Source organism: Chelonoidis abingdonii, chromosome 1, assembly GCF_003597395.2.
Source record: "Chelonoidis abingdonii isolate Lonesome George chromosome 1, CheloAbing_2.0, whole genome shotgun sequence".
NCBI classification, from domain to species: domain Eukaryota; kingdom Metazoa; phylum Chordata; order Testudines; family Testudinidae; genus Chelonoidis; species Chelonoidis abingdonii.
In genome coordinates this window covers 373,856,318-373,879,087 of record NC_133769.1, presented here as the reverse complement: position 1 = coordinate 373,879,087, position 22,770 = coordinate 373,856,318, and the positions used below count along the sequence as shown (strand labels likewise).

Here is a 22,770-nt window from a genome sequence, read left to right as displayed (position 1 = left end):
CCGTCTCCCCCCCACTGTTCGCGGAGTGGAGCGCAAGTACATGGTGCCCTCGAAGGGCTACGAATATCTGTATATTCACCCGCCCCCGTGTTCCCTCGTCGTCCAGTCTGTGAATGAGAGGGAACGCCATGGTCAGCAGGCCCCGGCCCCCAAGTCTAAAGAACCAAGGCGCATGGACCTGCTCAGCTGGAAGGTCTATTCTGCGGGCGCCCTCCAGCTGCGGGTGTCCAACCAACAGGCTCTACTTAGCCGTTACACGTATAACACCTGGGCGGCGGCGGACAAATTTAAAGAGCTGCTCCCACAGGATGCGCATCAGGAGTTCTCTGCGATCCTTGACGAGGGCAAGAAGGTCTCGAGAACTTCCCTGCAGGCAGCTTTGGACACCGCAGATTCGGCCACCAGGACTCTAGCTTCCGGCGTTACTATGCACCGCATTTCCTGGCTACAGGTCTCTGGCCTTCCTCCGGAGCTCCAATATACTATCCAGGACCTTCCGTTTGAGGGCCAGGGCCTGTTCTCTGACAAGACTGACCCTCGGCTGCAAAGCCTTAAAGACAATAGGGTCATTATGCGTTCGTTGGGGATGCATACACCTGTCACCCAGCGGAGACCCTCCAGGCCTCAGCAACAACACCGGCCCTACCCCGAGCCCAGGCAAAGGCAAGACTTCGCCAGGCGGCGGAATAGAAATGGCCTGCGTAGACAATCGGGCAATCAGGGACGACAAAACCAGAGCTCCTCCAAGCCTTCCTCCAGCCTGAAACCTTCATTTTGAAGGTGCGCCCGAGGGCGCTGTACCAGTTCCTCCCACGGATCCATCTCCTCCCTTTTCCAACCGTCTTTCGTTCTTCCTCACAGCGTGGTCCCAGCTAACATCGGACTGCTGGGTCTTACACACGTTGGAACTTGGATACCATTTGCAATTTGTTTCATACCCGCCCTTGTCCCTCTTCAGGGACCCCTCTCACGAGCAACTCCTCCTCCAAGAGGTGCAAACGCTCCTCGCCAAAGGAGCCATAGAGGAGGTTCCAGAGAGCGAGCGAGGCAAGGGGTTCTATTCCTGATATTTTCTGATCCCCAAGGCCAAGGGAGGCCTCAGGCCTATCCTCGACCTGCAGGAGCTCAACAGATACCTGGTAAAGTTGAAGTTCCGTATGGTATCCTTGGGCCCATTATCTCCATCCGTGGATCCGGAGACTGGTACGTCCGCCCCGGACAGGCAGGACGGCCTAACTTCATATAGCCATTCTCCGCCCCCACATGGAGGTTTCCTTCAGTCGTCGCAACAGCCGTTCACTATTTCAATCGTGATCCTCCCGTCGCCTCTCTACCTCGCCCGAGGATCTGTCCACCAAGGTATGCCGTAGTCGTCGCCAGCACTCCGCGCAGTCCATACAATGTATGATCCATACCTCAACGACTGGCGATCCGGGGATCCCAGAGAGAAGGGTCCACACACGCTGGCATGGCAGAGACTTTTCGTTAAGCTAGGCCTAGATGCTCCAATGCGAAGATAGGAACCTATACTCCGCACTAGAGGATAGAGTTTATAACAGTGCCATTCTGACCACTCTGGGCCAGGGCCGTTCCTCTCTGTCGCGTTCCAAAGCTTTAACGGAGCCCACATCTTGAATTGCAGGGCAGCACCTTGACCTCAATACGTCACTTGCCTTGACTCCTTGGGCCAACATGGGTGCCTGCACGTTGTCACGGGATATGCAACGCGTCCGCCTGCAGGCCCCTTCCAGGTCCTGGTTCAATTGCTTCAGCTCCGCCGGGCCAGGCGTCTTGTGATCACACGATTGTCACAGTTCCTCAGAACGTCCTAAACTCCCTTACATTGATGGGCTTGCACCAGTCTGTGGTGTTGCGCGGGCCTCCCATTTCATCCGCGCTAGCCCCCGGTTTCCCTACCACAACGGACCATCAGACCTGGAGATGGGGGCCCATCTTGGCGAACCCTGCGGCCAAGGCCCACTCGTCTCTCACGAACTACCCCTCCCACAACGTCGGGAATTGAGGTGGTCCGCCTCGGCTTGTCAAAAACATTCCATCAGCAGCTTCAAGGCCGCTGTTGGTTCGGATCACCGACAACTACAACGACCATTGATTATATAAACAAAGCAGGGTGCACGAGGTCTCCTTCCTCTGTGTCAGGAGGCCTTAGAGACTTCTCATAGGCCACCCATCACCTCATCGGCATCCTTCTGCCCGGGGTTCGAACACGCTGGGTGGATCTCAGGGCAGATTCCCTTCCTTTCCCACGAGTGGCCCTTCGCCGGATTTCGCCTGTCTCCCTCCCGGGGAGTGAGATTCCCCGATGTGACCTCTTCGTGTCCCGCAGTGACAGGAAAGCAGATGTTCTGCGCTTTCAAGGTCTTCGTACCGGCGTTCAGTTGAAGCACGCCTTCCTTATGCCATGGGAGCGCATCGTGTCTACGCTCCACCGTTCCGCTAGATCCACAAGGTCTCTCTGAAGGTGCGCCAGGACGGGATGGCCGCATTGATCATTATCTGCCCACGTGGCCTCCGGGCATTGTTCCCATTGTTGCCTGGAACCTGCTGTGGCCCGACTCCTGTCCCCCTGCTCTTCACCTGAACCTTATCCCTCAGGGACACGCAGGCCCCAGTCACCCAGACCTTCAGTCGCTGCACCTCACAGCATGGCTCCTGATGTTGACTCGTCTGAAATCGTTGCTACTACCGGCTGGTGCAGCAGGTGCCTTCCTGGGAGCAGGAAGCCCACGAGGCGACATACCGGCATCCAAGTGGAAGCGTACGTCGGTGCACGGATATGGCACGTCCTCCCCACCAGAGGTCTCATCCTAAAGCCGAATTACCTCCGGTCCCCACACAAGGTCGCGTGCCGCTCTCCGGTTCCTTGCAGCCTATCTCCACATTCCACCCGGGAAGCGGATGCCGCTTCCGTCTTTTCTAATCAAGGTGACTAGTCCTTAAGGGCTGGATGTCTGTACCTCCAGATCGCTGCCCCGCCCCTCCTGGGACCTTGAACACGGTTTGGCCCACTCATGTCCCCATATTCCGTTGGAACTGGTGCTACGTGCTCCCTGCTCTACTCCTGGAAAACTGCTTCCTGGTACGCATCAGAGCACCGTACTCCGCAGACGGGGCGGAACTCACCTCCGCTGGCTCACGTGGGCCGCCCGTATAGCATAGGCACCGGGACAAATAGGTGCAGCTGAGACCACGCACCCAGCCCTTCTCCAGGTAGTCTCCCGAGCCCTTCATGTCAACCAGGAGATCTTTCTACTGGTCTTTCCCCAAGCCCATATCTCGCAGGGAGCAACAGATGCAACTCCGACATGGTAGGGCAAACCGCCTTAAGAGAGCGAACCAACCGTTCCGCAACATCCCCCAGGCCTTCGGTGTCGATAGCGGAACGGTTCAGGGGTTGCCCGTCTCAGCTCAAGACGGAATCTCCTCGGGGTGACCGTCGTACCGGACCTGGGGCTTGGCTCTACATCCCTCCGGCCACGTTGACGCGCACTACTGCTCTGCGTCGTCTGGTCTACCAGGGTCAAGCGCATCCGCTCCCTGGCCCAGCGGGCCATCCAGGAAATCTGTAGGGCAGCGACCTGGTCTCCATCCCATACCTGCACTTCCCAAATATGCCTGGTCCACAAGTCAAGATACGGGCCAGTCGCTCGCGGCTACGACGCGGCACATCCACGCCGACCCATCCGCTAGGTAAGGCTGGGAAATCACCTACTGAATTGATATGAGCAGACTCGAAAAAGAAAAGATGGTGCCTCACCTGTGTAACTGTGTTCTCGAGAATGTGTCGCCAATATCCATCCAACACCTCCTTTCCCCACTGGTCGATAGCCAGTAAGAAGGAACTGAGGAGCGGGTGGGCCGGCAGGGGTATATATCACCCGCCATGGCGGTGCCACTCTAAGGGGCGACCTGCCAGCCCGCTGGAGTTGCTAGGGTAAAAGTCTCCCGACGAGCGTGCACGCGCGGCGCGTACACCTACTGGAATGGATATGAGCAACACATCTCGAAGAACAACAGTTACAAAGGTGAGCAACCGTCTTATATTTTTTAGCCCTGCTACGACTGAGGATGAACATACCTTTATTATAAATTTTTTAACATGAAAGGCCCAGTGCCGGGCAGGCCAATGTGAAATATTAAGGACAGAATAGTTGGTGCGCTTTGCAGGGCCCTGTTGATCTCCGACCTGCTTTGGCTTTTGAGAGTATTTTTAAGTCCTGTTTTTTTCTGGGGGAATTTTGTTTAGGGACCTTTGCCCCCCGTGCTTTGTGTACCAGTTTAAACCGGCTGTCCGTGGCTTTCTCAGCTTTCCCAAAACACACAAGCTTCAGGGACGCAAGACTGTTGTTTTCCCCCTCACTGGCCTTTGCTGTCTTACTAATTTTCACAGCCCCTGCAGTTCTGTTCAGCTAAATCCTTCTTTCTCACGTCTGGTCGGAGTTGGAATCCAGGCCCCCATCTTTCTTGGCAGGCAGCTAAGAGTCGGTTGTCTGCTGTGGCCTTGGGCTGAAGTCATTGTCTTATCTTGGGCTGAAGTCAGCGTCAAGTTAACCCATTTCCTTCTCCCTTCCTCCCTCTACGGCCTCTTGTAACCTGCAAAGAAAACTTTTACATCACACTCACACGTTCAAGCCATCCCACAATACACTCTACTACATATACAAGTGCTAGCAATGTACAGTGCTAAACTGCTTACCCAGGGGTCCCGGGGGGTGGGAAGGGCAGTCATATTGTGACACCAGCCCACACATGCAGGGCTCTGTGTATCCCCTAACACGCCCCCACTCTGAGTACCCAGCCCCACACACCCAGGGCCCCATGCATCCCCTAACACCCACCCACTCCGAACACCCAGCCCACACACCCGGGGCACCGTGCATCCCCTAATGCCCCGCACACTCTGAGCACCCAGCCCACACACCTGGGGCACCGTGCATCCCCCACACAGCCCACACTCTGAGCACCTAGCCCACACACCCGGGGCTCTGTGAATTCCTTAATGCTCCCACACTCTGAACCCCAGCCCACACACTCAGGGCCCCATGCATCCCCCGCACAGCCCATACTCTGAGCACCCAGCCCACACAGCCAGGGCCCCATGCATCCACTAACACCCTCCCCCTCTGAGCACCCAGCCCACACACCCGGGGCACCGTGCATCCCTCACACAACCCACGCTTTCTGGGCATTATGCATCTCCTTCCAGTGTGCATGCGGGTGCACAGGATCCTACGCGATGCTGATTCTGAGGCTTTGTCTCTACCATGCAGGCTGGTGGTGACAGCGATGGACAGAGGGAACCCGCCCCTTATTGGCTCGGCCACGCTGACTGTGGTGGTGATGGACGTAAATGATAACAGCCCCACCATCCCCCCACCCTGGGAGGTGCGGGTGCCCGAGAGTAAGTGGGGCACAGGGTGGGGGTAGAATAGCATGGAGGCGACCACAGTGAGGGCTCAAACCCTGCTACCTGTGCAATCCTGGGATTTGCATATCAATTAATATGTAAAGACTAATTTACATGAATCCTCAACTCCTTGTCGCATTGCCTCAGGATGCTGCTCTAGTTAAGCTCTCTAGAGAGACTCCTAGAGGACTCTAACTATAGACTTGGAGCTTAACCACAGAGCTGCAGCCCAGAATGCCCCTCCTGCAGGGTACTGGCTGGGTGCTGTCGGACAAGACAGGGCAGCCCCTCGCACAGCCCTAGGGGGCACCAGGGCACTTTCCTGCAGAGCCTCTGGCCTGGGCCCTGGGCTATGGCTGTAGCCCTGTCACTGGAGAGAGGCTGGTCATGGGTGGCTGAAACCCACATCCCAGAGTGGTGCCCTCCTGTCAGTCAGCCCCAAGCTTCCCTCGCCTGCTCCCCCTGCCAGTCCTGGCACCCCACAACTAAAGCCCCACACCTCTTTTCCCGCCCACACCAACTCACTCCTGCTCATCAGCCCTAGCTACCCTTCCATCACTGCCTGTCCCTCTCACCAGCCCCAGCTCCCCTCACAGGAACCCCCTGCCCTCCCACCCCATGTCAGCCCTAACGTCTCCCTGCTGGAGCTCCCTCTGTCCCCACACATCACTGCCTTTCCCTATAGGCGCCAGGTAACATGGCATCCCCTTCTGGCTCAGTGCTGAGCTGGGTTCCTGTTCCCCATACAAAGAGCCCTGCCGCAGTGGTTCCCTCTCAGCTCTTCTGGAGGGGGGCAGGACTCTCAGCACTGAGACTGTGGGCTTCTGACATGGCACCCCTCCTGCAGACACCCTACTGGGCACTGACATCACCCAGGTGACGGGGAACGACGTGGACTTAGGCCCAGCGCTCTCCTACACGCTGGTGCCGGATGGGGGCGCAGCAGGAACCTTCAGCATCCTGCGCTACGGGGGCCACATTGCCCTAACAGCACCACTGGACTACGAGCAGTGCAGCCATTATGTCCTAACCATCCGCTCCTCCGACTCCCGGCACGAGACTGAGGCCAACCTCACTGTCATCGTGGAAGATATCAACGACAACGCACCCACCTTCAGCCAGGGCCTCTACCAGGTACTGTGCCAAGCACTGAACTATTGTGCCTACCACAGGGACATGCACCCCAGAGCCTGCACCAGGTACTGCCCCAAGCACTGCCTGAGCGCCCCTGCCACAGGCACACGCGCCCCAGAGCCTGCACCAGGTACTGCCCTGAGCACTGCCCGAGCGTCCCGCCACAGGCACACACGTCCCAGAGCCTGCACCAGGTACTGCCCCCAGCACTGCCCGAGCGCCCCGCCACAGGCACACACGTCCCAGAGCCTGCACCAGGTACTGCCTCGAGCACTGCCCGAGCGCCCCGCCACAGGGACACGTGCCCCAGAGCCCCACCAGGTACCACCCCAAGCACTGCCCGAGCGCCCCTGCCACAGGCACACGCGCCCCAGAGCCTGCACTAGGTACAGCCCCGAGCGCCCAGCCACAGGGACACGTGCCCCAGAGCCTGCACCAGGTACCGCCCAGCATCACTCACCAGCACCCCCCACGGACAGACAGACACAAAGAGACATCGTAGAACCCTCTACTAGGTACTCTCCAGTGCTACTACACTGGCACTGGCCCCCTGGAAAATTGGGACCTGCCTCTGCGTGTACCTGGGCCACTCCTGGGTGCCACCTGGGTCAGGGTAGAGAGATTTGCCTGGGTCAATGGCATGTACCTCTGTCTATGGCCCATCTCTCCCGTTAAACCCACTGGTATTTTCTGCCTCCTTGGATCTGGCCAATGGGCCCATCTGTGAAAGACTGCTGCACTGCACCTAGGGGCCAGGACTGCCAGCCCTATTGACAGTATGGGACATGTACCCTGAAAACCAGCATCTTGGTGTCACAGTGGACAAGCAGCTCAGCATGATCTCCCAGTGTAACGCTGGGGCACAAAGGGCTAATGCAATCCTTGGATGCGTACACTGGAGACTCTGGAGCAAAGAGATTATATGACCTCCATTGGTACTGGTGTGGCCACTGCTGGAATCCCGAGTTCAATTCTGGTGCCCACAATTCAACAAGGGTAACTCAAAGAGGAGGGATAGCTCAGTGGTTTGAGCACTGGCCTGCTAAACACAGGCTTGTGAGTTCAATTCTTGAGGGGGCCACTTAGGGATCTGGGGCAAAAATCTGTCTGGGGATTAGTCTCCCTTTGAGCAGGGGGTTGGACTAAATACCACCTGAGGTCCCTTCCAATCCTGATATTCTAGGATTCTAAGGATGTTGAACAATGGGGAAGGATTCACAAAAGAGCCACGAGAATGACTAAAGGACTGGACAGAACCTACTGAGTCCAGTCCCAGGCAGGCTCATTCTGTATTCCTGTTCACAAACATATCCCGTTCCATTTTAAAACAAGTTGGGTTGTTTGCAGCCACTACTCTGATTGGGAGGCTGCTCAAAGCCATCCCTCCTCTGGTGGTTAGAAACCTTATGATTCCCAGCCTGAGTTTACTTCTGGCCAGTTTGTCCCCATTGGTTCTTGTGTCAGCATTGTCCTTTAACACCCACAGCTCTTCTGTCCCCGGGATTTACCCCTACAGTGTATTCAGAGACAGCAGTCAGAGTCCCCGCTCAGCCTTGGTGTTGCCAGGCTAACAAGCCAAGTTCTTCCAGTCTCTCTCACAAGGCTCTCCCTTCTCCTCTTCATCCTAACAACCTTCCATGATGGGTTGGACCCCCCTTTCGGGGTGCCACCTGATGTATGGGGTCCCACTGAGCCCACCCATTCCACCAGCCTGGGCTCCCTTACCCTGTCCTGCTGTGCACACACACAGAGTTTGGGACACATCTAGCCACAGAATCACAGAATCTGCAATCAGCTGTGCATGGGAAGACTCAGCTCGGGGATTGCCTGGCACTCAGGTGCACACCCCCTCTGGAGTGTAACCCAAAATTGCTGTACAGAAAGCATGAAATTCACTCCCTCCCTCAATAAGGAGGAAGATATGCACAGCTTTTTGCCCCACGCCCCTAGTTATGAATTGCACAAACTGGGTTTTAGAATAAACAAAAAAGTTTAACTACAAAAGGTAGATTTTAAGTGGTTATAAGGGATAGCAAACAGATTAAAGCAGATTACTGAGCAAATAAAATACACATGCAAACTAGGCTTAATGCATTAAAGAAACGGGCTACAAATAGTAATTTCTCACCCTAAATGTTGTTTTATGCAGGCTGCAGAGTTTCTTGAAGGTAAACTGCACTGCTTTCAGCTTAAATCTCCAGGTATACCCTTCACAGGCTGACCTTTCTCGCCTAAGCTCAGCCCTGTTCCCCCTCCCCCCGCTTAGTTCCTTTGTTTCTTCAGGTGTTTTCAGCAGTTTTCCTCTTTGGGCAGGGAGGCAGTGGAGAAGAGCAAAGATTAACTCACTTCCCAGCCTTAAACAGGATTTGCATATGGCAGGAATCCTTTGTTTCCTAGTTTGACCTCCACCCCTTCTTAATGGAAAAATACTAGGTGTCCCAGATGAGGTCTAGTAGCAGGTGACACAATCACCTGAGCCTGCAGTGTCAAATCAGCAACCCAGGAAACTTCTCAGGAAGGAGGGAGATTAGTATCTTCAAAGTCTTATTGTCATTCCTAATGGCCGATCCAGGCTGTTTGCATAATGTCTGGTGGGTTGTTCCTCAGGTGAAAACACAGTTGTAATTATTACATAGTCAATATTTCTAACTTTAGATACAGACATGATACATGCATACAAATTGGATAATCTTATTCAATAAATCATAACCGTGCCAATGATATCTCACATGACCTATGTTGCATAAAACATATCTCAGTTATGCCACTTCCATATCATAACATTTCTATGAATAATATGGGGTGTAATGTCACACCTCCCTCCTTAGATTATTGCCAGAGGTTTAGTTACTGACTAATGCGAAGGCAGTGTGCCTGAAATTCTCTTGAGGGCTTAGTTATTTAATTTCTTAGTGTTACCAAAAATTGTATTGTTACCCACAGATGTTTTCACAAAGTTCTGGGTTCCTTTTTCCAAGTCTCCTGAAAGCCTTTTATTGTACAGCATGGTTAACACAGTGTAGATATTAATACCTTCTAGATTGTAGGTGTTTTGGCATTTAGCCACCAGTGCCATGAGGTGGTGTGCCTCAGTTTCCCCTTCCACACAGCAGTCTAGATTGGTTACGCTTTCTCTGCTTTGTCAAGCTCTAAGCCTGTTTACAGGTACTAGCTGAGAAGCAGTATTCTTACAGGACTTCCTTGTTACCACTCCTAGCCTGTACCAAAGTTTCTTCCAAAAATCATGCATGTTACACATTTTTAAAGGATTTACCATCAGTAGCAAATTCTTGGTCTCAACCCGTAGATTGTGTATTAAGAGACATAACTGCAGAAGCAAATTCATTACAGGGAGGTGCTTCCAAGTATGATTATCATACCACGCCTTCTGTTTAGACAGTTTGTTCAGCATTTATTGTATTTTTCAAACCCTTTCTGTACCAGTGTATGTTAGTAAGGTGCATATTGTTAACAGTGAGGGGCATTAGGCATTAACCATGGGAATCAAGTACCAGGGGAAGTGATGGATTCTCCATCCCTTGATTCCCAAGGCTGGAACAATCCATCAGTGGGCTATAGGCACTATACTCTTATGGGCCCTTACCTTCTTATGAAAAACAACACCCAGCTGTACAGTGCTCTTGCCATGGCTGGGCTGGCCATACTGTGGATCTACCGGGGCCAGTTGCTCATCCTGCTGCTGCTCGGGGCCTGCTGACTAGGGCAATGTTGCAATGCCAGTCACTCAAGCTGGGCTTGGCCTCCCCCGTCATGACAGCGGGACACACAGACCAAATGTAGGAATTGGCATTGCAATCCTTGTCATGATGAGCAGCAGCAGGATGGGCAGCTGGTCTGGTAGAGCCACCACATCGCCAGCCCAGCTGCAGTGAACATACTGTACGGCTGTGGGTTGGGCCCCAGGAATGGTGCCTAATTGGCCTGTACGTTGATCAGCCTCATTAATGGCTGTGGCTCCAGCCTGCGTGCCTTTCGGGGGTTCAGCCTCTCACAGGTTACTGGGCTCATGACAGCAGTAACTGGCCTGGTCAGACATGATGATCTGTGGGACCCTTCTGGCCTTACACACTAGCACCCTGCACTCTAGCCAGATCAAGCTAATGTGCCCGTCTATTCTGCTGTTCCCCCGTCCTGGGTCAGACAAGTGGGGCTGCCCAACCCAGTGTTCCTGCCTCTGTCCGGAGCCTGATGCTTCCAGGGCAGGAATGCCCTGCCTTGACTCCCCTGCCAAACCGGGCGCCATTGCCAGCGCTCCAGGGTGAGCCCCAGGAGAGGCCTGAGAGGGGACATGAGAACAGTTTTCAAGTACGTAAAAGGTTATTACAAGGAGGAGGGAGAAAAAATGTTCTTCTTAACCTCTGAGGGTAGGACAAGAAGCAATGGGCTTAAACTGCAGCAAGGGAGATTTAGGTTGGACATTAGGAAAAACTTCCTAACTGTCAGGGTGGTTAAGCACTGGAATAAATTGCCTAGGGAGGTTGTGGAATCTCCCTCATTGGAGATTTTTAAGAGCAGATTAGACAAACACCTGTCAGGGACTGTCTAGATACTACTTAGTCCTGCCATGAATGCAGGGGACTGGACTAGATGACCTCTTGAGGTCCCTTCCAGTTCTGTGATTCCCAGGTGTCTGATGATTCTGGGCTTTGCTTCCCTTTCAGGTGACATTGCTGGAACACACGCCAGCAGGCAGCACCATCCTCACCGTCAGTGCCACAGACAGGGACTCTGGCAGCAATGGGAAGCTCACCTACCACCTGGCTGTGCCCAGCTCCGACATCTCCATCAACCCCAGCAATGGTAGGTGGGAACATGCTGCTGTGCCTAGGCCCTGGGAGAAGCAGCTCCATTCCGTGCCAGCAACAGGGAGCTGCTAACTGGCTTCCTGGGGACAGAGCCATCCCCTTCAGGGTCCCACAGCCTGGAGCTGCCTGACTTCCCCCCAGCTGTGACCCCCATCACCAGTGGGAGTGGGTCTGGCCTCCCTATTTTGCCTTGAGGTTAATAAGTCCCCTGACTCTCCTCACCCCAGGGAGCAGGGGTGGCTTCTCGCCCCACTTTCCTCCACTCCCAACACCCTCCCCACCCCTATGCTCGCCCATTGGCTCCTGGCAGGCTCCGCGCCCCAGCCCAGGGCTGTGCTGACTAACTTTGTCCTCATGCAGGAACGCTGTTCACCTCTCGCCGGGTGGAGCTGGACGCAAACCAGCCCACGCTGGACCTGGTGGTAGAGGTGCATGACCACGGCTCTCCCAGTCTCTCGGCCTGGACCACAGTGCAGATCCAGGTGCTGGATGTGAATGACCACAGCCCCACCTTCCAGCAGGCGCACTACAATACCTGTGTCCCTGAGGACCTGCGCCCGGGCACCACTGTGCTGACGCTAGAGGCGGGTGACGCTGACCTGTCCCGGGAGAACGCCGGCTTCGACTACACCATCGTCAGTGGCAACAGTGGCAATGCCTTCCAGGTGGAGAGCCACATGGGCTGGTCTCAGGGGCACTTGCGCACGCAGGGAGCCCTAGTGCTGGTGGAGGCACTGGACTTCGAAGCCGTCCCCATCTACAACTTGACAGTGGCAGCCTCAGACCGGGGTGTGCCGCAGCGCAGCACGACCGTGCCAGTGCTTGTCACCGTGCTGGATGTCAACGACAATCCGCCGGTCTTTGCCCGGGCCGAGTACCACACAGCCGTGAGTGAGAGCACCCCCCTGGGCACCGAGCTGCTGCGGCTGGCAGCCCATGATGCCGACTCGGGCCCCTATGGCCAAGTGCGCTACAGCATCAGTTCTGGCGACCAGCGCAGGCTCTTCCAGCTGCATGAGGCCACAGGAGCCCTGCGCCTGGCACAGTCCCTGGACCGAGAGACCCAGGCCCTGCACAGCCTGGTGGTGCAGGCATCTGATGGCCCTGGTGGGCACTTTGCCCTGGTGCCCATCACCATTGAAGTGAAGGACATCAACGACAACATACCCTACTTCCCGATGGAGACACTGAGTGCCAGTGTGCGGGAGAACCTGCCGCCAGGCACTCTGGTCACCACTCTGCATGCCATCGACGCCGACACCGGGGTCTTCGGGGAGCTGCGCTACACTGTGCTGGAGCAGGCAGTGGGGGAGGTGGGAGCCCCTGAAGGCAGGGATGTCTTCTTCATCAACCGGACCTCCGGGGAGCTGCGCTCCCGCCTTGCCTTTGACTATGAGCGTGCCAAGGCTTTCCAGCTACTGGTGCAGGCCACGGATGCCGGCAACGCCTCAGCCACCGTCACTGTGCGGGTGCTGGTGACCGGTGAGGATGAGTACAGTCCTGTCTTCCTGAGTCCGGACTTCAGCTTCCAGGTGCCTGAGGGCGCCCACAAAGGCCAGAGCATTGGCCGGGTGCTAGCCACCGACGAGGATGAGGGTGTGGACGGCGTGGTGCTCTACTCTTTAACTAAGCCCTCACCATACTTTGGGGTCAACCAGACCACCGGCACCATCTACCTGCGCGTGGACAGCCAGCCGCAGCCAGTAGGGCGGGCCAAGCGGGAGCCGCGGGAGATGAACCTAGAGGTGCAGGCCCGCAGCCCCCTTCTTTCCTCCCGCTCAGCATCTGCTCAGGTCTCCATTGACGTCACTCACACCTCCTTCGGCCTGGTGCCGGACCTCAACTTGCTGCTGGTGGTAGCTGTGGCTGCCTCCCTGGGTGTGGTGGTGGTGCTGGCCACCGTAGCCATCATCTTGGTCCTGGTCCGCTCCTGGCACCAGCAGGGACACAAGAAGACAGAGCAGGACTCACAGCTCAACCGCATGCAGAGTGACTCCTTGCAGAAGCTAGGCCATGAGGAGCCGGTACTGCCCGGCAGTGACCACATCTATCACCAGGCCCTGCCAGGCTATGGCAGCGAGTCGGCCGGACCATACCCGCGGGGGGGCTCCCTGGACCCCTCTCACTCCAGTGGGCGTGGCTCAGCCGAGGCAGCCGAGGACGATGAGATCCGGATGATTAACGAATACCCACGTGTGGCTAGCATCACCTCCTCCATGCAGGAGCACATCTCAGCCCGCGGCCCCGACTCAGGCATCCAGCAGGACGCTGACCAGCTCTCTGACATCTCCTGTGAGCCTACCACCCTGGAGAGCGCCCAGTGGTTCAAGAGCAAGAAGGTCTCCAGCCTGCTGCTGCCTGGGCAGCCGCCCCATCTGTACCGTGAGGATGGGGGCAGTAGCACCTTCCTGGGCGTGGGCTGTGGCCTGAGCGTCTCCTCCCACCCCAAGGACTACACCTTCCCTGAGGACGGCAAGCCCTCTGTGGAGGGCTCCCTCACCGCCGTCGTGGCCAGTGAGGAGGAGCTCCGCGGTAGCTACAACTGGGATTACCTGCTGAACTGGTGCCCCCAGTTCCAGCCCCTGGCCAGCGTCTTCACCGAGATCGCCCGTCTCAAGGATGAGAGCTCCCTGCGCAAGCCCTTCCAAGCCAAGCCCAAGGCAGAGCCCAAGCCCCGCATTGATCCTCCGCCCCTCATCACCTCGGTGGCCCATCCCGGGGCCAAGTCAGTGCCCCCCAAGCCAGCAGTGGGCAGGACCTTTCCGCACCTGTCCTCCCTGCGCCGCTCACCCATCAGCCACGAGGGGTCCATCTCCTCCTCAGCCATGTCGCCCAGCTTCTCGCCCTCGCTATCCCCACTGGCCGCCCGCTCCCCAGTGGTGTCACCTTTCGGTGTCTCCCAGGGGCCCTCAGCCTCTGCCATCAGCGCCGAGCACTCGCTGGAGCTGCCTGAGGAAGCTGAGCTCAGGATTTAACCCCAGGCTCCCATGGACTCTCAACCCCTCCTGCTATTCTCTGCAGCCTCCAGGCAAAGCAGGGGCGGGGGCAGAAGGGCTGGATCTGCCACCCCCACAGGCTGCTGCATTCTCAGACCCCAGCAGGTTGCTGGTTCTGGTTCCAGTCCCTCCACATGGGCTGCCAGTTCCACTGCTAATCTCAGCGCCCCGATAGGCTACTTGTGGTGGTGCCGGTCCTACTGCCTCAAATGGCTGCCGGTGCCAGTGCCTCCATTAGTGCCAGACCTGCTCTCTCATGGTACTGTTTGCCCTGAGTGGTGGGGGGGTGAGTAGTGTCCTTGCCACCCCTGCGGTGGCTGTGGCCACTCGGGACCTCACTCCTCCAGTCCTGTGGGCCAAGCTGCCCAGCTGAGGGGGGCAGCAGCTGCACCTGCCTGGGACATGGGGGTGGGGGCAGACTGTGAGCTAGAGGCCAGGAAAGCAAGGCCAGACCACCTACGTACTGGGTGAGGGTTTCTGAGGGGGGGACACATTCCAAAGGTGGGGGGGGAGCATGGGCCAGCACACCACACATCATGCCATGCACATGCACAGAGCTCACTCTGTCCCTCACTCCCCATCACCTCACCTTGAGGGCAGATTCTGTTCCCTGCAGACCTGCCCAGACCCAGGAGAAATCCCATTCCCTGCAGGCCTGTCCAGCCCCAGAGTGGCGGGGAAGTCTGTTTCCCACAGGCCTGTCCAGCTCCAGGATACAGGGGACCTGGGGGATGGGGTACACTACCCTGCAGGACTGGCCAAACACAGGATGGAGGGTCCTATTCCCAGAGACCCAGTGGCGAACAGGTTTGCCCAGGGGAAGGAGTAGGAAATCTCGTTCCCCACCACCCCATCCAGTCCCCCCCTAGGGCGGGGGGAGGGGGGGATCCTGTTCCCTGCCACCCCATCCAGACCCAGGGAAGGAATCCCATTCCCTGCAGGCTCCTCTGGCTCCAGGGGGCAGATCCGGTTCCCCACAGATCATCCACACCAGGAGCTTCCCAGCTCATTGATTCTGTTTTTTGCTGCTGAGACAAGCTGCATGGAGGAGCAGCTTTAGGAGGGCCAGAGACCCTAAGGGCTCCCACAGAACCTCACCTGCACCAGGGCCAGGGCCATGCTTGGGCCCCTCCCATGGCTGAGCCAGTCCTGAGACCCCTGGAGGGACAGGGCAGATGGAGACAGCATGGACTGCACCTGGGGCTTTCAGCAACTGTCAGTCCCACTGCTGCACCTTCTCTTTCAGCAGCAAGATAGCATCCAAAAGAGCCCACCCCACCCCCAGTCTGTGCAGCCAGCAGTGCCCCCTTCCCCAGGCAGGGTGGGTCTGTGCATCCATGAGGCCTCATCTGGGGTAGGATCTGTGCTGTTGCAATGCCCTGCTGATGGGAGTGCAGCCATGATGCCTCCTCCCCCACCAGAGGGGGATCTGTGCATTTGAAAAAGACACCCCCTGCCCATCTGCCCCTGGGCTGGGGTCCCTGCATCCAGTGCCTCCACTGTAGGGGCCCCATATGCCCCTGTGGGAGGGGTGGACAACTGGTTGTGGGTGCTCATCTCCTCCCCTCAGTATAGTGCTGTGAGCATGGCACAGGAACATGCTCCCGTGGAGGCTGCTCCCCACCCTCATACTGCCACCCGTGTCTTGCTGTAGCCCATCTTGGTGCCCCATTGTCACTCTCGCGTGCTCAGCCCTGGCACCAGAATCAGCCCATCCTTGCCCTGTGTCTTGCACACTCCTGGACCGCGGAGCTCACAGACTGGAATTGGACAAAGGCTGCCTGCGGCTGAGAGACGAGCAGCGTGCTCTCCTGCCATCCAGCACCATACATAGCACCAAGGCTGGGTGCAAGAGCACTGAGGGGATGGCAGAGGCCCCCCAGCCTCATCCTGCCTCAGCTACGTTTGGGGGGGGGGGGCGCTACATCTGTCTGTTCGCCTCCATCCACCAGGCATGCAGCAATGCGCTGACAGGGCGAGGCGGGTGCAGAGCGAAGCAGGGTGCAGCAGATTTGAATAGGCTGGGTGGGGGAGTGCAGCCACCTAAGGTGTGACTTGGTGGGTGTGGTTGGGGGAGGGTGCAGCAGGGGTGTGGCTGGGGTGCAAGTGGTTGTGGCCAGAGGAGTGGGCACAGGTGGGCATGGCACAGGCATGTATAACAGCAGGGGATAGAGTGCCCCTCCCCCGTCCCAGCTGTTGGAGAACTTTGTGGTTTAATTGTGAAAGTTTGATGCTGGAATTTTGTGGCCCAAGCCCCGCCCCCTCCATCAGACCCACTCCCCCCACCTCTCTGCACTCAGCCACCACATCCCTCCTTCAGCCCCACCCTTCTGTGCCCAGCCTCCTCCATCAGCTCAGATCAGCCATCTTGATCCACTTTCCCCAGTGCCCGTTGGGCTTCTTTGCTGGAGTCAGCCCTGCTGCTCAAGGGGCATTTCAGCCAAAGTGTGGGTCTCTGGCACCCTCACTTATCCTGGGAAAGGGACATGCAGGAGTACCTGTGGGGCCTGAGGGAGAGATGGGGAGCCCCCGGGGGGGGGACTCGAACAATGGAGAGCATGAGACGCGAGAAACATGAGGGAGGAACTGACGGGATGGCAGTGACATGGGAGATCGTGGGAGTGACATGCGATGGAACCGGGGATGACAAGTGACATGGGGAGAAGTCCAGGAGTGGTGCATGAACCATGGGGGCATGAAGAATTGAGGGGGATGGGGCTGTGAACACATGGGGGGTTTGCAGATGACATGAGGAGAGTCACTGGGGGTTGGTGATGAATATGATAGGGCGTGGGAACTAAGGGAAATGGCAGTGGGCGGGGATAAGCTTGGAGAAGGTGTGTGGTACGACCATGTGGGCGGTGGGCAACCAAGGGGATGGCAAATAGACTTGGGGAGAGCCCGGTGGGTTGTGGTGACATGGGGAGGGGGGAAGCCAAAGGGGAATGACAAATGACCATGGGGGGTGGCGGTGAACACTGGGGGGGGGGGCCGGGAACCAAGGAGGATGGCAGTGACACAGGGGAGAAGTCTGGGGGGTTGGTGGTGACATGAGGGGGTGACGGAAGCCAAGGGGATAGGCGGTGACATGAGAAGGGGGGGCAGGGAAACTGAGGTATTGGCAGTTGACACTGGTGAGAGCGTGTACTGGGGGGTTGTGTGGAGACGGGGGGTGGGAACGCAAAGGGGGGTGGCGAATGAAACATGGGGAGAGCGCCAGGGGGGCTGTGGTGACATGGGGGGGGGGGGGGTGGGAACCAAGAGGGGTGGCGGTGACATGGGCAGAGCCTGGGGCAGGGATTGAGGTCCCCTGGGAAGACGGAACAGAAGCTGCAGTGCAGGGCACTTGCTAAGGTGCTATGCTCCCCAGGCCTCTGGCTGAAGCAGAACCAAGGGGCTACGACCCCAGAGCTGGGGCCCTGCGAGGCAATCCCCTGTCCCAGGCAGGGTTGGGCCGTGCACCAAGGGCGGCAGCAGTGGACAGGGGCAGTGGCACACGGAATTCTCAGTCCAGGACTAGGGTATCCCTGTGCCCCCCCACCCTGCCCCCATTGGATCTGAGGGGCTTGTCCTTGCTCTGTCCCTAATGCAGCCCTCAAGCAGGTAGTGGGCTCCAGGGGGGCTCCTGCCCAAGAGATCTGTTTCCCCACTGACAGCTGGGGTCCCTAACACTAGCCCCAATCTGTGTTGGGTGGGAGGGCACAGATAGATGTGGCCCAGCTCCCAATATGGGGGGGACACACATGCATTGTTGATCCCAGTATGGGTAGGGGTGAACGGACACGTGCATTGCTCATGGCAATATGGGGTGGGGAACAGACACATGTACATGCACCACTGAGCGCAGTATGGGGGGGTGGACACAAACATGCACCACTGAGGGCAGTATCGGGGGGTGGACATGTATATGCACCGCTGAGCACAGTATGGGGGGGTGGACACAAACATGCACCGCTGAGCACAGTATGGAGGGGTGGACACAAACATGCACCACTGAGGGCAGTAGGGTGGCTGTGCAGGTGACTGCATCAGGAGCTGCGTCTCCAGTTATTTATTTTTACACTTTGTACTAAGTGGTTCTGTTTTCTACTTTGTAGCCTTTTGTATCATGTCCATGCTGAACTGCATGTATCGGGCCCTGCTCGCCTGCCCACAGCCCTGGGCTGCTCCAGCATGGCCCAGACCCAAGTGCCAATTTCTCAAATGCCTTAATAAACCACACTTGTTTGTACAGAGACGCGCCACCCTCAATGCTGTAGGCAGAACCGATGGGGCGAGCCTGGCTTCCAGCCACAGCACCATGGGAAGCCAGTCTCAGTGGCCAAACCAGGGGCACAGCAGCAAGCCAAAGGCCCAGTGAGAAACAGGGATCACAGCTCGCCACAGGAGCAGACCCCTGGCACCTGATGCCCATGGGAGGGCTAGAGGGCATTGCCTGCCTGGCAGCTGAGACAGACCCTGGGCTAAAAGGCAGCAAATGTGGCTGGCCGCTGGGGTGGGGGGGAGGACAGGCCCAGGCCCCCACACTTTTGCCATCCACAGGCAGATGGGGCAGGGGCAGCTCTGGTTTCAGTGGTGGAGGGGGCCGAGCCCTGCCAGAGGCACTCAGAGCAAGACACCCGGCTGGCTGTTCACTAGGCCCAGAACATGCAGCCTCACTCTGGCCTTTCTCCCTCACTAGGGAGGAGGCTGGGCAGGGTCCTGTCACACTGAGACAGGACAGGACCCCTCCCCTGGACCCCGTGTTACCGCCTTCTGGCTCCTGCAGCACAATGCCCTAGCATGGCACTAGGGAGCACTGTGCTGCAGGGGCCAGTAGGGGGCATTCTCCCTTCCTAGTCAGTTCCGACCCCCAGTGCCCAAGCAGGGAGCTAGGGGGCCCAGTGCTGCTACACTGGCGCTTTACAGCGCTGCAACTTTCTCACTCAGGGTGTGAAAGAACACCCCCCTGAGCGCAGCAAGTTACTGTGCTGTAAAGTGCCAGTGTAAACAGTGCCTCAGCGCTGTAAACGAATCCCCTCGGCGAGGTGGAATACCTGCAGCGCTGGGAGAGCTCTTTCCCAGCGCTGGCGCCGTGACCAGACTCGCACTTCAAAGCGCTGCCGCGGGAGCTTTGGAGTTTTGAGTGTACCCAAGCCCTATGCCTCAGACCTTCTCCTGATTAAAGATACTGGAGGCTAAATTTCTGGGGTAAACCAGAAATTACACTTTACCTCCTTTACTCCTGGGAGAATTCTGCACCAAAAAAAAAAAAAAAATCAAAATGCTGCATATTTCATTTATCAAAATAATGCAATATAATCACACCAGTTTCAATTGTTTTGGTAATTTATTTAAACTACAATACAGAAAAAAGTCACAATAAGTATTCAGCATTTCCTAAACACATGAAAGTGAAGTTACAAATGCTTGGTAACTAATACCCTGCATTCATAAGAACGGCTGTACTGGGTCAGACCAAAGGTCCATCTAGCCCAGTATCCTGTCTACTGACAGTGGCCAATGCCAGGTGCCTCAGAGGGCGTGAAGCTAACAGGCAATGATCAAGTGATCTCTCGCCTGCCATCCATCTCCATCCTCTGAGGAACAGAGGCTAGGGATACCATTTCTTACCTTATAATCCTGGCTTTTCATTTTAAATTACATTACAGAACACCAAAGAGCACACACAAAAAAATAAAATATAATTTTAAATTGCTCAGACTTTCACACATGAAAGTCATACAGTTTTGCTAATCATTATCCTGGACCTGGCTGGGTACTTTGAGAGGTGCTTGGTTCTGATTGTCCTGACATTTTATTGACTGCTTGGTAAATGTTTTTTGCCCTCAAAGTGTTTTTGTTTTTTTTTAATGGGTGAGTAAACTAAATCCTGAGCTGTGATCTAACCCCATTGTGCCAATTTGGCCCAGGACAAAAGTGAGAAAGAACACAGATCTTCCCAGCTGAGGATTCCGTTCCTGTCGTTTAGAATAAGGCTCCTTTCCATCAGCCTGGCAATTTAGGGGCCTTAAAACTATCACAGATTTTATGCTCCTGGGGGAACTGACTGAGAATGGGAACAGTTAACTAACAATAGGAATGTTGCTACATTTCTGCCTCATAGAATAAAATCAATTCACCATCAAAAGCAACTTTAACAACTTTAAAAGCAGTAAAGAGTCCTGTGGCACCTTATAGACTAACAGACTTATTGGAGCATGAGCATGAGCTTTTGTGGGTGAATACCCATGCATCCGACAAAGTGGGTATTCACCCACGAAAGCTCATGCTCCAAAACGTCTGTGAGTCTATAAGGTGTCACAAGACTCTTTGCTGGTTTTACAGATCCAGACTAACATGGCTACCCCTCTAATATTTAACAACTTTATTACACAGTCAGGGTGCTACATTTGTGCCTCAGAGAATGAGATCAATTAACTCAGGCAGGCTGCTTCATTTGTGCTTCTAGCCTGCCTCCTTCATAAATAAAAATCCCTTACAGACCATGGAGCTGCAGTTGCAGGAGATGGACAGTCTCTCTCTCACGTGTTGGCAAGCCCTTAGGCCCCGCCCCACCCCGCCTCATGCCAGGCAATGAGCACTCAGGCATGCATGACCAACAGCCCTCTCCCCTGTTTCTGAGGCTTAGGCTGACCAGATGTCCCCATTTTATAGGGACAGTCCCAATATTTGGGGCTATTTTTATATGGGCTCCTATTACCCCCCCATACACCCCATCCCGATTTTTCACATTTGCTATCTGGTCACCCTACTCAGGCTGCCCAATGCCCCCTGGAATAGACCCTCTGCCTGGGCTGCTAGGGGAGTGGTGCATGACCACCAGCAGATTTCTTTTGCATTTTTCTGTGCAGGGGGCACAAAAAACTCCACATGGGCGCAGAATACCCCCAGGAGTACTCCTTGCACTGGACAACTCCCTGCTGGGCACGGCTGGGGCTAGAGTAACCAGGAGCTCATCCCACAGATAGCGCCCTGCCCTGCTCCCTGCAGTGCCCCCTGCTGGGCGTGGCTGGGACTGAAGTAGCCAGAAGTTCCCTCCACAGCCAGCGCCGTGCCCTGCTGCCTGCAGTGCCCCCTGCTGGGCATGGCTGGGACTGAAGTAGCCAGGAGATCCCTCCACAGCCAGCGCCCTGCCCTGCTCCCTGCAGTGCCCCCTGCTGGGCATGGCTGGGGCTAGAGTAACCAGGAGCTCCCTGCACAGCCAGTGCCCTGTCCCACTGTCTGCAGTGCCCCCTGCTGGGCATGGCTGGGGCTAGAGTAACCAGGAGCTCATCCCCCAGCCAGCACCCTGCCCTGCTCCCTGCAGCACCCCCTGCTAAGCATGGCTGGGACTAGAGTAGCCAGGAGCTCCACCCACAGCCAGTGCCCTGCCCCGCTGCCTGCAGCGCCCCTTGCTGGGCATAGAATCATAGAATCATAGACCTGGAAGAGACCTCGAGAGGTCATCTAGTCCAATCCCCTGCACTCAAGGCAGAAGTAAGTATTACCTAGACCGTCCCTGACAGGTGTTTGTCCAACCTGTTCTTAAAAATCCCCAATGATGGAGATTCCACAACCTTCCTGGGCAATTTATTCCACTGCTTAACCATCCTGACAGGAAGTTTTTTCTAATGTCTAACCTAAACCGACCTTGCTCCAATTTAAGTCTATTGCTTCTTGTCCTGTCCTCAGAGATTAAGTAGAACAATTTTTCTGCCTCCTCTTAGTAACAATCTTTTATGTACTTGAAAACTGTTATCATGTCCCCTCTCAGTCTTCTCTTCTTCAGACTAAGCAAACCCAATTTTTTCAGTCTTCCCTCATTGGTCATGTTTTCTAGACTTTAGATCATTGTTGTTGAACTTCTCTGGACTTTCTCAAATCTTTCCTGAAATGTGGCACCCAAAACTGGACACAATACTACAGCTGAGGCCTAATCAGCGTGGAGTAGAGCAGAAGAATTACTCCTCCTGCTAATTCATCCCAGAATGATATTTGGCTTTTTTTGCAACAGTGTTACTCTGTTGACTCATATTTAGCTTGTGATCCACTATGAACCCCAAATCCCTTTCCGCAGTTCTCCTCCCTAGGCAGTCATTTCCCACTTTGTATGTGTGCTACTGATTGTTCCTTCCTAAAAGGAGTACTTTGCATTTGTCCTTATTGAATTTCATCCTATTTACTTCATCACTGATGAAGATATTGAACAGAACCGGACCCAGAATCAGTCCCTGCGGGATCCCACTCATTATGCCCTTCTAGCATGATTATGAACCGCTGATAACTACTCTCTGGGAATGGTTTTCCAACCAGTTATGCTCCCACCTTATAGTAGCTCCATCTAGGTTGTATTTCCCTAGTTTGTTTAAGAGAAGGTCACGCGAGACAGTATCAAAAGCTTTAC

General features: G+C 55.8%; 1 protein-coding gene across 1 annotated transcript in view; it reads left to right on the top strand.

The window, feature by feature from the left end:
- DCHS1 (dachsous cadherin-related 1) overlaps positions 1–14,830 on the top strand; it is a 136,776-nt gene extending 121,946 nt beyond the window's left edge. The window contains exons 18-21 of the mRNA XM_075061880.1: positions 5,292–5,422; positions 6,276–6,562; positions 11,245–11,383; positions 11,749–14,830. Coding sequence (XP_074917981.1) covers positions 5,292–5,422; positions 6,276–6,562; positions 11,245–11,383; positions 11,749–14,363 — 3,172 coding nt within the window. The 3' untranslated portion in view covers positions 14,364–14,830. The remainder of the gene's footprint in view (positions 1–5,291; positions 5,423–6,275; positions 6,563–11,244; positions 11,384–11,748) is intronic.
- Positions 14,831–22,770: the final 7,940 nt, after the last annotated feature.